This window comes from Microtus ochrogaster, linkage group LG5 (genome assembly GCF_000317375.1).
Source record: "Microtus ochrogaster isolate Prairie Vole_2 linkage group LG5, MicOch1.0, whole genome shotgun sequence".
NCBI classification, from domain to species: domain Eukaryota; kingdom Metazoa; phylum Chordata; class Mammalia; order Rodentia; family Cricetidae; genus Microtus; species Microtus ochrogaster.
Window position 1 is genome coordinate 30,817,260 of NC_022031.1, and position 14,164 is coordinate 30,831,423.

Genomic DNA, 14,164 nt, shown 5'->3' on the forward strand with positions numbered 1-14,164 from the left:
AAGTAGAATCATTTGATTGCCCCCTTAAATTTGTCTAAGTTGTGAGTTCAGACATACCTGCAACAAGGTCACACTGTAGAAAGACAGCCAATGATAAGATGTTGATTACAGCCTGGGCCACCACTTACCAGTAGCTTTTCCTTCTTAGCCCCTTTTAAAAGATGTCAGTGAGCTGAGACAGGAGATGGAGCGACAGCTGGAGACCTGGCAGGCTCATGACTATGGGAATGCAGAAGAGGTAAGTCAGAGCTTTCTTTCCACAAAATCATTTGCCTGAGTTTTTAAGATACAACTCAGTAGGTTCTTGGCTCCAGTTACATTGTAAAAGGGAGAGACCAGTAGAAAGTATAGTCAGAATCTAATTTAAGCCTGGGCATCCACTATTTGTACCTGCTTTGCCACTAGAGCTATAGTCTCATTAAAGCAGACATATGTATTTGGTTCCTTTAGTTTGCGTTCCTGGCTTTGTAAAGGAAGCTAGGGAAAAGTCTTCTAGATCTTTGCTGCTGTGGGGTCTTTTATTTAATGGTTTAACCTCTAAATACAGAGGTGCGTGTGCAAATCTCTTTTCTGTGTGTATCATCTTTCGTCCTACCCGTGTATATCATGTGTTCTGCCGGTGTGTCCGTGGATCGGTGCTGCTGGGGGGATTGCTATTTGTTGTCGCTTTCCCTCTGTAAACTGGTGAGAGCTCAGAGTGGCTACATCAGCCTCACCCAGAGGTCCTCATTCACACATGCCGCTGTGCAGGGCATGCAGGTCCTGTTCTTTAGGTGACAGGAGGAAAGTGTTGATTTGTTTGTGAGTTCCCATTAACTGGCCTATTGCACCCTTTTTCTTGGAACTGTAGGTTATCAGTTTGGGGGCAAGGGAACATTTTTTATTGATTTAGTTGAATTGCTTCTTGCTGAGAAAGGCTTTAAAGTGCTTTTGCCAAAAAAGTTCATGCAAGTTCTTTTCTGCTTCAACAGTCTAATAAAATTCTGTTTTGCTGTCCTAGGAGAAGGCTGCAGCTGAGATGTGGCAGAGTTACCTAGTCTTAACTGCATCTCTTTCACAACAGCTCTGCGAGCAGCTTCGTCTGCTGTTAGAGCCCACACAGGCAGCCAAGCTGAGGTCAGTCTTTCCTCTTGAGGCCCTTAGAGGTCAGTGTCAACCATTTATAACACTGCCACTTCTGCTGTCTGGGCACCAGTGTGGTGTTCGATACTGCTACTGTCCCCTGTTAGCTGCACGTAGTAACCGTGTGTGTGTGCTCTTCTGTGGGGAAGAAGTATATGCATGAAGGCAGTTACATTACTGCTGTGTGGGAACAGCCTTAGATGCGGTGCTGTTCCCTGTGTTCCCTGTGCTGGTGTGGTGTGACTCAGCCAGGACTAGGGCCGCAAAGATGTGGTCAAAGTCATGGTCTAGAACTGGAAAGAGAAGCATATAGGACTTTGTTTTTAAATACAGAAAATTATATTTTCTAATTTTATAAAATGTGTCTTAGCTTTTCTGGAAAAATTTGGTTACTGCAGTCAGATCTTGGACCAGGGCTCTAGCTGGCGGTCGGAAGACTAGCCTGCAGTCTTCAGTGAATGGTAGCACTTTTGCCTGAGGACTAGTTACTTGACACTCTAGTTTTAAGTTATTACTAACATGATTTTTGTCTTAAATCTGAGGCATGGGACTGTGTTCATCTTTCCTGTAACAGGGGGGACTATCGCACAGGCAAGCGGCTGAACATGCGGAAGATCATTCCGTACATTGCCAGTCAGTTTCGGAAAGACAGGATCTGGCTTCGGAGGACCAAGCCCAGCAAACGGCAGTATCAGATTTGTTTGGCTATTGATGATTCTTCCAGCATGGTAGACAACCACACCAAGCAGGTGAGGAGAGTGAAATCCACGCCATGCTGTCCAGGCTGTCAGTGTATCCGGACAGTGGGCAGAGAGGATGCGGTGACTGGGCCTAGGATGGTGTGTGCTTTTAAGGCCTGAGGGGCAATTCCATGATGGCACAAATACTTTGATCCCTTACTGTTTTTATACTGAACAGTGTTTATTTTCTATAAAATGCAAAAATTAAGCTGTTTTATTAAACTGATTGCATATCACATGGTTTCTGAAACCATTGTCTATTTGGTTTCTAGGGGATTTTTTTTGTTTTGAGGGTTTTTTACAGTGATGTTATTATCTAGCATAAGCCAACAACTGACCTAAAATATGGGTGCTCTCCTAGAAAATCTTAGTAAGTACCCTCTTGTCGGGGTCCAGCCCCAACATAAACTGTCGGGAATAATTGAGACACAGTTTACACAGCAGTATCAGAAGGGAGTCCCAGGGTTTATTTAAATCCTGAAGATCACCCGCGTTTATTCTCAAAACAGCTTTCATCTCACAAGGGAAACTGAGGGGGAAGTTCATTAGCATTTTGCTTTCAGGGTAGCAGGCCTAAAGTCGTCCTCTGTCACTAAAGTCCGCAGCTCTGTCACTAGCTTGGAATTAACCCCTCTTCCAGTCTGTCCCATAATTACAAAGAAGGAGCAGGAGAACATCAGCATATCCTGACCTCAGGAGACAGCCAGTCTGAAAGTGCTTTTAGCACCTCGGCTGCTCTTGTGGCTTGAGAGCCTGTCAGTACAGTGCAGAAATATGTGGCCTGTAGGATATTACCCCACACCCTCTGAGTCTGGTCCCCATCCCACCTCACCATAACTTGGGGCAGCTTATCAGTTTTATACTTTCTGGAAAAAATTGAGGATTATAACAGTCCCTACCTCAGTGATAAAGATTAAATGTGTATTTAAAAGTACTCAGTGTAATGCATTTTTAACTAATTTGTTCTAAAACTGTGCTGTCGTTCATGTGGGTGGTGATAAAATTTCTCATTTTTGCTTTTTAGTTTTCTCACAGTTCTGTGTGGGCTTTATATCTAGACTCTGTTTTGGTTGGCTTGGGAATATAGAAGATAAAAGAATTCTTTAAGATAATTCTGACCCAGAAATTGAAAAGTAAAGAAATGAAGGAGGGTTTGTTTTAAAACTAAGTCTGTGTTCCCTTTATTCATTCCCTTGTCCTTTATCTGTAGACTACTTACAGGCTTGTTTAAAGACAGACACTTGATCAGAGGAATGGAAGCCTTGACCGTTTCATTTACAAAAGCTAATTAGCTATATTGGCCAGCTTATCATCTGTCATGTCTTTTTAAAGTTCTGTCTGTCAGCATATAAAACTTTTTAACTAAGTGTTTTGAAATTGAAATCTCTTTGCATTTGCTGCAGATGAAGACAATGAGCTATTAAATGTTAAAATGGGCAGTATCCAAAGAAGGAAGAGGGTTAGCCATCCTTAGCTATTCCACCTCTTAAGGTTTAAGAGGAGAGGCACTGATGTGGAAGTGTGGCCTTTGTGTGCTTTCACACCAGACAGAGCTGCATGGGGGTGCAGGAGGGAGTGCGGTGAAGACCACAGAAGTGCTCAGTGGGTGCCTAAGAAGACTATTCTTTTTAACTTACTCACACCTGAAATGTAGAACCCACAAATTGGCAACCTTAAAGCATTTCCTCCAAGCAATTATGAGTGCCCCTCCCCATTTTTGAGACAGGGTTTCTTTGTATAACAGCTCTGGCTGTCCTAGAACTAGTTTTGTAGACCAGGTTAGCCTCAAACCCAGATATTCACCTGCCTGTGCATCCCCCTCCCCCAATGATGGTGATTAAAGGCGTGCACCACCTCCACCTTTTAGCTTTTGTAGCCATTTTTAAATAAATAAAAATTTTCTTCTTATGCTTTATTTCATGGTGAGCTAGTTATATTTTTACTTTATATAGGCAGGAATATTATTTCCAAAATACAAACCATTTTGTTTCAAGGGTTTTAGTTTATCTGGCTGACTTGCTAATTAGAGTTTCTTTGGACCTATCTTTAAACTACACAGGGTCTTGGAGTAGTGAAGCACAAAAGAAAAACACTAAGCACAATTTTTTCCCCTCCTATTCAGGTGGAAAGGAAGAAATGTAAATAGGAAATTTTGAGGGTCTTCAGATGACTTCGAAAAATCAAGATGCTCCCTCCCTTTTCAGTTCCGTTTTCAAAACCCATTCTTCCCCAGCATTCTGAGATGTAGTGTCACACTCCAGGGGTCTTGGCAGGGCTCATTTTCTCTGCCAGTTAAAGAATTAAGAGGCAGGAAAAATCTTAGGGGCAACAGATGGCAGCAGAGAAATCTCAGGCATCACATACAAAACCAGCAGTTGAGGGACGGTGTTCCCTGGGCAGACACACAGAAAAAGACCCTCTACAGAGCAGGACAGGACTCAGCCAAAAGACCCTGGTGATAACATTTTCATCTCAGTTCTATAGTTAGACTGTATACATGAGAATGAATGTAAGCTGTTTTAAGTTTAGTTACATATGAAAGATTTATGAACCTGGCAGTGGTAATGCACACCTTTAATCCCAGCTCTCAGCACTTGGGAGGCAGAGGCAAGTTCAAGGCCTCTGGCTTGAAGTTACAGAGCAAGTTCCAGGACAGGCTCCAAAGCTATACCAAGCAACTGTATCTGGGGGGCGGGGAAGATTTTATGTAGTCTCTGCTGTGGAAAGAAAGAAAAGTTGCATTTATGAAACATTTCTCAGTATTATAGCAAGCAAACCATTCCTATCAGTGTGATGCATTGGAATTGAAGCATCTATGATACAGAGGAGAGTCTGAGGGGCACTCCAGCCTGGGGGGGTTGTATGACATTTCGGGAGTGTTGTTCACTGTTTGCCATCCAAAAAAAATAATGTTTTGTGACATCTTAAAGCAAACTGGTTTAGAGGAGATTTGATGCCTTCAACTCTCTCTTCTTCATAGCTTGCGTTTGAGTCTCTGGCTGTGATTGGTAATGCACTAACCCTCCTGGAAGTGGGTCAGATTGCTGTGTGCAGGTAATGTTGCCTTTTAAAGCCTTTTTAAAATTGTATGTGTATGGGTGGTTGCCTTTTTGTATGGCTGTGCATCAAATATGCATGCAATAGCCTTGGAAGCCAGGAGAGGCGCTGGATTCCTTGAACTGGATTTACAGGCATTTGTGATGGCGGGGCCAAACCTGGGTCTCCTAAAAGAGGTGCTCTTTAACCTCTTGGCTTAACCACTGAGCCATCTTTGAGAAAGGGTTTCTTGTCCCGGCTGTCCTTGAACTCGCTTTGTAGACTAGGCTGGCCTCGAACTCTGCCTTTGCTTCCCGAGTGCTGGGATTAAAGATGTGTGCCGCCACCGCCAGGCTCTAACATTGCCTTTTAATCCCAGTGGGGAAATTCTGTTTCTAGCCTTTATTGATTTGATCACATGACTGGGGAAAAATCATTTTGTATCTGGTTTTCTTTTCCAGTTTTGGAGAGTCAGTAAAGCTGTTGCACCCATTCCACGAGCAGTTCGGTGATTCTTCTGGGTCTCAGATTCTGCGGCTCTGCAAATTCCAACAGAGGAAGACTAAGATTGCTCAGGTATTCTCTTGAAGTCAGTATTTGTTTGCGTGAATTCTAAAGCTGGGGCGTGGAGAGATGGCTCAGCAGTTAGGAGAACTGGTTAGAGGTCCTTGGTTCAATTCCCAGCAACTACATGTTGGCTCACAACCATCTATAGTGGAATCTGATAGTGGTGGAAATGCAGATAGAGTACTCATGCTTTTTTTTAATCTAAAGCTGATGTTAAGAGACACCAATTTTTAGAAACCTCCATCTGCCTTCTGGAATTAGAACAGGTAGTATGGCAACCTCAATCTGTATGTTGCCAGAACTGTTGCCTTGGCATCCTTTAGCCAGGGTACGGCTCCTTTTCCTCGGTCCTCAAAGATTGTTGACGTTAGCACGGTTGAGTAGTTTGAAAAACAGAGTTCTTGCCCAGTGTTGCCTAGGCTCTCTGCGTTAAGATAAAATGATGGGGAGCAAAGCTAGGGACTCCTAAGAAGATGACAGCCTCTGTTCTTAGTCCTTGCTCTCAGTCTGCCTTCTATTTTGTTCAGCAGGTTTATTTTCTTGCTCTTCTTGAAAGAAGGAAACTGTTGGCTTTCCCATTTTCGTCATCTTTCTCCCTCTGGAGTGTTTAGGGCACTAGCGAGTGGCAGTCTTTCTGTATGAAGCACGCCGGTGCTCCGTGGGAAGTGCTGCACAGTACGAAGACAGACTATGTCAGGCGCCATGGGGATCTCTGGCTAAGAAGGGGGTAGCAGTAATCTGTGCTGCTTCTGTTTAGTTTCTAGAGTCTGCAGCCAGAATGTTTGCGGCTGCCCAGAAGCTATCCCAGAACGTCAGTCCAGGTGAGCCATCGTCTTCCCTCTGCTAACAAATGACTGCTCTCATCCTCTGTCCTTCACTATCTTTTTGGTTTTTAATTGGTGGGTGTGTGTATATGTGTTCCGTGTGTGTGTGTGTGTGTGTGTGTGTGTGTGTGTGTGTGTGTGTGTGTGTGTGTAGATGCACGTGTGTGTACAAGCCCGAGGTTGACACTGCGAGTCTTCCTTGATCATGCTGTTTGTCCGTTTGTTTGTTTATTTATTTGAGAAAGGGTCTTTCACTGAACCCGGAGTTCCCAGTGAGACCCCATCGGACCCCAGGCTTCCTCCTGTCTTCCTCGCTCCAGTATTGGGATTACAGGTGTTCATTGTCACACTTGACTTTGATGTGGGTGCTGGGAACCCTAAGTCAGGTCCATGCTTGCATAACATCATTTATCATTTTACCAACTGAGCCATCTCCTGAGTCCCTCCAACCCCCAACCCCCCCATCACCATATATATATATATATATATATATATTCATTCTCTATAGGAAAAAACAAATGTACTCAATGAGAATTATTTGAATCCCGGGGATTCAAAGGCTAGTGGATCTTTGTGAGTTCGAGGCCAACCTGATCTGCAGAGTGAGTTCTAGTACAGCCAGGAGGACTACACAGAGAAACGCTATCTTTAAAAAAAAAAAAAAATCAATTGCTTCCCAGTTGAAGTTGATCTAAATTTGACCCTCCCTGGAGCACTAATAGAAGAGTCTGCAGTGTCTGATCAGCTGAGTGTCTAACTTGTCTGAATCTAGGCCTCTCGTGTGTGTGCAGAATGTGGCAGTTCCAGGTATCTGTTTGCTTAGTGGGCCCGCAGATGGTTTTCAGTTGTTTAATGGGCTTCCCTTTTCCCTTCCTCCTCTAATTGCGGCTTCTACAGAGATTGCACAACTACTCCTCATAGTTTCTGATGGACGAGGCCTTTTCCTCGAAGGCAAAGATAGAGTCCTGGCGGCAGTCCAGGCTGCCCAGAATGCCAACATCTTCGTCATTTTTGTTGTGTTGGATAATCCCAATGCCCGGGTGAGTGCTCGCCGAAAGCCGTGATTGTGCAGAGAAAGGGGACCTTGAACTTGCTCTAATGTATGGCTGCAGCTCTGTCATCCGAGGGGCTGATGCTTTGCGCACTTTCCTTCATTCAGCCTCACACAGTGCAGAGCATCCTGCACAATACTGAAAAGGATAGGTCTTGAGTAGGAGAGCAGAGGTTCACAGACTCTAGAGCCTCTGGGGTATAGTTTCCCTCTGTGTGAAAGTGTGATACTTGTAGAGACCAGCCTTTCCCATAGCGTCCCAGCAGCTGGCCGGCAAGGAGAGTGGGATGTCTCTGTAGAGCATGGAGACAGTTTCTTCCTTCCTCTTTCTTGAACTGTTCCTTGTCACAGAAGGAGCTGCCTTCTTCATAAACGTTTTAGATATTTCTCTTATGTAGGAATAAAAGTTTGTCAACTAGCGAGGTCACCAATGAACTTGTCAAAGATCTGATTAATTTTTCCCATTTCTTCCCAAATGTCTTTTGTTAACAGGATTCTATCTTGGACATTAAAGTACCAATATTTAAAGGACCTGGAGAGATGCCCGAAATCCGATCTTACATGGAAGAGTTCCCATTTCCATTTTACATCATTCTTCGAGATGTGAATGCCCTTCCTGAGACCCTCAGTGATGCCCTGAGGCAGTGGTTTGAGCTGGTGACAGCATCTGACCACTCATAGAGCAGAAACAGTTTGTAGTGAGCTCGTGATCACAGCATCTTCCCCCAGCGCTCCCTTTGGACAACTGTTTGTGAACTCCATGCTCTGATACTACTTCACCTTGGATCTGATTTTTTTTTTAAATGTATCCAGCAGTTATTTTAAAAAAAAAAAAAAAAAAAAAAAAAAACAACAACATTGCACTATACGTTTGTATTTACAACGTAGCAGAGCTTAGCAGAGCTCTCGACCTCCTGCTGTGCTGAGCGCAGAAGGCTCTCAAGTGGTGCCAGAGCTCATGACTAGGAACCAGCTAGAGGTCACACAACCCCAGTCCAGCCACCTGTTTTCCTCTGGCAGTGACCTCTACCCCCTTCTTGAGGAAATGCTTCCAGGGGCATGGGACTGCATTCTCTGCAGGTCCTTTGGGGGAAGTCCCTGCCTTAAGCTTGCAGGTAGAACCACTTGATTGGCCCTTCTTATCCTGCATATAAAGCAGGAAACATAGCAGGGATATTCTCAGCAAAGATGATCATAGAACTGTACAAAGATTGCAGCAGCTGTTTGTGCCCTCCACAGCGGCTGCGTGGGAGACTATGCAATAATGGGAAGGCGACTGCCATAGCCCCTTGCTGTAATTTATTTCTTTAGCCACCCTTCCCCAGTGTCCCCAGTGTTAAGAGGAAGAACTATCCCTACACTGCTTTCAAGCTACCCTGAGCCAGTCAGTCTCTCTGTGGAGAGGAATAAAAGAACGCCGTATCCACAAGAGCCAAACAGCTCTGTCTTCCCCTCACTCACACAGAACACAGTTGTGTTGGGTTTTGTTTGTTGGGGGGTGGGGGCGGTTTTCCTTGGCCAGAGAGCAGTGTTTGAATACTTGAAATCATGTTCTGTGTTGTATTTAACTGTTTCTAGGTGTTGTGCTGTGCGTCCGTCTCCATGTCTTTGTACAGCTCACACTGCAGTGTGCTCACCCTTATGTGCTGGTCATCACAGGCAGATGCTTACTGCTTAGCCAAGTGTCCTGAAGCATGTACTTAAAGTTAGGTTATTTTTTACTCAAATGCTATGCAGCTTATATTCTAAAAACTATTAAATAATTGTTGAGTTAATCTTTGGTCTTTTTTTTTTTTAACTTTTATTGGTTCTTTGAGGATTTCACATTGTGCATTCCAAATCCCAATCTCACCATCTCCCTGCCCCTCCCCGTTCTTCCCGCCGTCTTTGCAACCTCCCTCCAAAGTAATAATAATTTTAAAAAAACAAAGCAAAAAAAAAAAAACAGGAGGAGACTTGTCACGGAAACTGTGATGTGACCCAGTGAGTCACAGTTCGCCTGGAGCCATTCATGAGTCATCTGGTTTAGGCACCAGATCAATGGTTTCTGCTCTACCATCCATAGGCAGCTCACTGGGGCTCCTCCTGGATATCCTGTTGTCCTGTGCTGTGGAGATCCTTCTGTTTTGGATCTGTAGGTTCATCCCCTTCACATGTTTATAGATGAGGTGGATGTTGGGGTTGACCGACTCACAGCTCTGGTTCTTGGCCTGGGTGTCACTGGCTTGGTTAGCCTGTCAGCTCTCCTCCCTTGTCAGCATCAGAGCAAACTCCAGCGCTGCCTTGGCCAGCCCACCCAGTGCAGCCTGCAGTGAGAAGTGGGTCAGGTCTGGCTTGCCCACACTCACACCAACCAGGCACGGTGCAGTGTCCTCTCTTCAACTGCTGTAAGAGGCATAGGAGGTGAGTGGGGTCACCTGCCCCATCGCCAACAGGATCCCCTCTGGTGTACTGCCCAGTTTCCCACGTGCTGCAGCCAGTGAGGAAAAGGGCTAATTCTCCAACTCTCGTCGTCATGGGGCCAGTTCTTTTGCCTCCTATAGGTAGCAAAGTATTGAAATTTCCCTCACCCATGCTAACACATGGCAGATGGGGGGATGGGTATCGGCTCTCCTGACAACAGGGTCAGCTCTAGTGTGCTGCCCAGGGAAGGTGCATGTCCATGGTGAAGGGTAAGGGGAGATTTCCTGCTTCAGTATCTAGCAAGGGGCAGGGCCGGATACTCTGGTCGTTCTTAACGGAGTATGAGAAATAGGACGGCAGTTTAAAGAATTGATCCTCTCTGCCAATCAGACCATGCTAGCCCACAGACTTCTAGTCATACGGTAGTGGTTAGGCCTCGCTGTTCCGTGGTCCGTAAGCTGCTGCATGCAGGCTTTGCAGCAGAGGGAAAAGGAAAGTTGGCGGAACCACATGTGGTATAAAGATTCAGTTTTATGACGTAACTCTTCACTGTGGTTGCATTGACCACAGTTCTGATCAACATGTGTAGCTAAGGAGGGGCCTCCCAAATCATGCCTGCGTGGAATGGTTTCTTTGCCCATAGGATGGCTCCCTGGGTTTGGGACAGAATCCTGATGAACAGGTGCCATTTCCACTTGGGTTGGCATGGCAAAGGGAATGATGAGCTTTTAGTCTCCCTCCTATCCCCAGCTACCTGGTCTGGCCGGGAAGGGAAGTTCTGTATTTCAGGGGTCAAGCGGCACAATCTGCACCTTGTCATCATCTAATCCGGGTAACTTTCCCATCCCCACAGCCTGGAAGGGGGGTGCTGTACCATGGCACCCTGAATCTCGGCAATTGAGAGGCAGAGGAGGGTAGGTCTGAGTTCCAGGGTTACTTAGTATCAAAAGCCAGTAAAACTATTGAAGTACAGCAGGCTGATCGTTGGTGTTCTTGAGTAGTTAGTCATGGATCACAGTGGCAAGACGTTATTGTGTAATTTCAATCTGTGATATGTACGTGTATGAGGTTAATCAGTTTAATTGAAGAGACCACCAAGTGTTATCATCCCTTGCTGACAGGTCTGACTCTGTTCAGATATCTGCTGGAGCTACGCCTGGGTAACAGGCTTTAAATATACTACTATATTCAAATCTAGTGTATTTGAAATATGCCATAGTCAATATACTGTACTCAACTGGTATATTCACACATATTGTTAATATTGTTCTTTTCATGTTGTTTTATTTCCAAGACAGGGTTTCTCTGTATAACAGTCCCGGAATTCCCTGAGCTTGCCCCAGAATCAGGTCACAAAACTCCATCAACTGTAAACATCCCTGAGTGCCTCCCCTCCAAGAAGTCCTATATAACCTCTGTGTTCTGTTTACTTTGTTGTTTCTCATCATAGAGGCAGCCGCCATTCTGGTTATTTCCCTCCCCGTAAATCTCTTAAGTGAGGCTTGCGCGGTGTGACCCTTGCACCCGAGCAGAGGCCATCTGGAACACCGTTCGAGGGAGCCAGGGTGGAGCTGTGGCACTTTAATGGGGAAACTTTCCCCATAGCAGAGCAGAGCTGTGGAACTCTGCTGGCCAGAGCAGAGTCCTTACACTTGCCCTCTGGAAACCTTCCCCACCCCCAGCAGAGCTGCAAAGCTTACAGTGACTTTGTCGAATCCTTGGCCCCCGACTGCCAGGATACTTTTCCATCTGAGCTCCAAAACTCACAGCCCCCCTGCTACTCCCCCTCAAAGCGAAATGAAATTTACTTGTACTACTAGTCCAAGATTAAAACAAGCCTGATAGTGGCAGGGAGGGGAGAAGAGAAAAATGTAGAGCTCAATAAAAATAATAAAAAAAAAAAAGCCTGAACAGATTCAGACCCTAAAAGACTCTGTGGTCAAAAAGATGACCACTATGGCCAAGGAAAGTTGTGAATTATTGTTATTATTTTGGTTTTTTGAGACAGGGTTTCTCTGTTGCTTTGGAGCCTGTCCTGGAACTCTGTAGACAAGGCTGGCCTCGAACTCACAGAGATCCACCTGTCTCTGCCTCCTGAGTGCCGAGATTAAAGGTGTGGGCCACCACCGCCTGGTATGTTATGAATTATTTAGTAAATGACCTTGAATTTTTTAGGGGCGGGAAAAGAACTTAGATCCATATTATGCCATTAATAAAAATAACTTGTAGACAAAGTAAATATATTTAAAGAAAGCTGGTCATTGTGATACAGTTTTACAACAGCTGGGAGGAGAAGATGAAACTGGAAAGTTTCGAAAGAAACAAGCATGCTAATGTAGAGTTAAAGCGGTTATAATTGTACAAAGAAAATTTCCAAGAGCCGCCAAAACGGCTCGGACAGTAAAGGTGCTTGCCACCAACGCTGATGCTTCAAGTGTGAGCCTCAAGCTCCCACAATAGAGAAAATCTGACAAAGCACATGGGGTTGAGCATCACTCATGATGCCTGTGAAGCCAACACTGAGAATTAGAGTCCTGCATCTGGAGCTATTATGCGCAGTTACATACGGGACACTGCGAGGTGTGTGGTGGGGGGGGGGGGGGGGGGGACAAAACAAAAAGCCAGAGGCTCCATGAGTAGGAAAAGTGCATGGAGCCGCAACGATCGCTGTGGCTACCGGCTGAGGATAAAGCTCAGAGAAAAAGAAAAGCTTTCAGGATGCCAAGTAGAAACTGCTAGTTTAAACGCCGGTCTTTTCCGTTATACACATCAAGGGTGCTCAAAGAGCTCACAATTTCTCCCCTCCGGTAAAACACTTAAGCTCCTAGGTGACAAGTTCCTTGAGGCATTGATTCCCGCAGAAACACAAGCCTCAAGCGTCCGTCTCCTAGAAACCGGGCTCACCCGCCTCCTACTTCCGCTTTCGTGTTCCCGTCAGCCCCAGGCTCCACTTCCGAGCTTGCGCAGCAGGCGGGTGTCATGGCGTCCTCCTGCTTGCCTCCCGGGGTGCTGACTCTGAAGCAGGTAACCCGGGTTCTCCCAGCACCCAGGCTCCCGGCGCCCGCCTGGAGCGGTGTCGCCTGTGGTCTTTTGAGACACTGTCCCTGAGACCTGGCTCCCACAGCCACCGCCACCTCGGCGTGCAGCTTCCCGAGGGCGGATTGGTGTGCATTGATTTCCCAAGCAAACCGCCGGGATGAGCTTTGGTTTTTTGTCTTGTTCCGTTTAAAGGGACTTTTCTGGTCCCAAGTTGTTTGCTGAGATGGAGCGGGCGGGTATTTAGTTGTAATTTGCTTTTCTCCTTCCCCGGGCAGTTCATGAGAAGGCAGCAAGTCCTCCTCCTCTACAGAAAGATCTTCCGAGCGATTAGGCAAGTTCCCAGCGAGGCTGACCGAAAGTACCTTCAGGACTGGGCCAGGGAAGAATTCAAAAGGAACAAAAGCGCCACAGAAGAGGTGAGAGCAAGGCCATACCGAAGCCGCAGCTCCTTTGCCCTGTTGTGTTGTTGAACTTGTCAAGGTTAGCGGACATCTTGGGATATGCCAGTCACCTGTTTTGCTCACCGCTGATTGTTGTACAGCAGCAGCAGCTGGCTTGCGCTTCCCACTATTGGTTTCTTGCTGGGGGTTCTTTTGTGTTGGGATTGAATGTAGAGCTTTGGGCATGGTAAACCCTCAGCTACAACCTGTAACCAGCCACTGTTGCTGCTTGAATGTAGCAGATAGGAGAATAGAACTGTGCCATGGTTAACCTGGTAAAAACCATGACCAGGTTTCCCCTTTCTTCTCCAGGATACCATCCGAATGATGATTACTCAAGGCAATATGCAACTAAAGGAATTAGAAAGGACACTCGCTTTAGCAAAGTCTTAACCGGAAGGTTTTCAGATCCCCATGCATTTTGCACGGGCTCAAAGCCACTGTCACAAAGGACCTACGGTAGCATAGGACAAGATGATTATGTCAATCAAGCATGCAAGTCAAGGCACTGACATTTCCACTGCAGTGGCTGCAATTCAAAAGTGAACTAGCGTGAAGATGGGCACTTGGAACTGTACACTCGGGGTGAAGGCAAAACAGCAGCAGCCACTCTGGGAAACAGACTGTTAGTTCTTGAAAAGGTAGCCAGGTAGCTAGAGGGCTTGGTGAGATGGCGCCATGGATAAGGCTCTTGCTGCCAGGAACATGAGTTTGACCCCTGGACCTGCATGGTGGAAGGAGAGAACCACTTCAGAAAGTTGTCTATCACATGGTCTTTGCGGCACAGAAACAAAACAAAACAGAGAGAGACAAAAGTGTGATTAAAAATAAATAAGTAAAAGGTGACACAGAGTTACCTCGTATATTAGCAAGTCTAGGCTTTAATCAAGAGAACTGAAGCCACGCCTATAAAAAGTGTATACAGAATTCAACCTTTTTTTT

The 14,164-nt window shown here is 45.7% G+C and overlaps 2 protein-coding genes across 5 annotated transcripts in view; both read left to right on the forward strand.

The window, feature by feature from the left end:
* Positions 1-9,108, forward strand: part of Mdn1 (midasin AAA ATPase 1) — a 124,396-nt gene extending 115,288 nt beyond the window's left edge. The window contains exons 95-102 of the mRNA XM_013351852.2: positions 149-238; positions 1,001-1,116; positions 1,697-1,871; positions 4,843-4,916; positions 5,360-5,474; positions 6,223-6,286; positions 7,187-7,329; positions 7,833-9,108. Of these exons, the coding sequence (XP_013207306.1) occupies positions 149-238; positions 1,001-1,116; positions 1,697-1,871; positions 4,843-4,916; positions 5,360-5,474; positions 6,223-6,286; positions 7,187-7,329; positions 7,833-8,021 (966 nt within the window). The 3' untranslated portion in view covers positions 8,022-9,108. The remainder of the gene's footprint in view (positions 1-148; positions 239-1,000; positions 1,117-1,696; positions 1,872-4,842; positions 4,917-5,359; positions 5,475-6,222; positions 6,287-7,186; positions 7,330-7,832) is intronic.
* A 3,594-nt stretch (positions 9,109-12,702) lies between these two features.
* Positions 12,703-14,164, forward strand: part of Lyrm2 (LYR motif containing 2) — a 14,713-nt gene continuing 13,251 nt past the window's right edge. For 3 of the 4 annotated variants that reach the window (XM_013351883.2, XM_005361945.3, XM_005361947.3), the window contains exons 1-2: positions 12,703-12,767; positions 13,058-13,198. In XM_013351883.2, the coding sequence (XP_013207337.1) occupies positions 12,723-12,767; positions 13,058-13,198 (186 nt within the window). In that variant the 5' untranslated portion in view covers positions 12,703-12,722. Of the gene's footprint in view, positions 12,768-13,057; positions 13,199-13,534; positions 14,159-14,164 lie in introns of those variants that run through there. The other variant, XM_005361946.3, reaches the window with a different exon arrangement.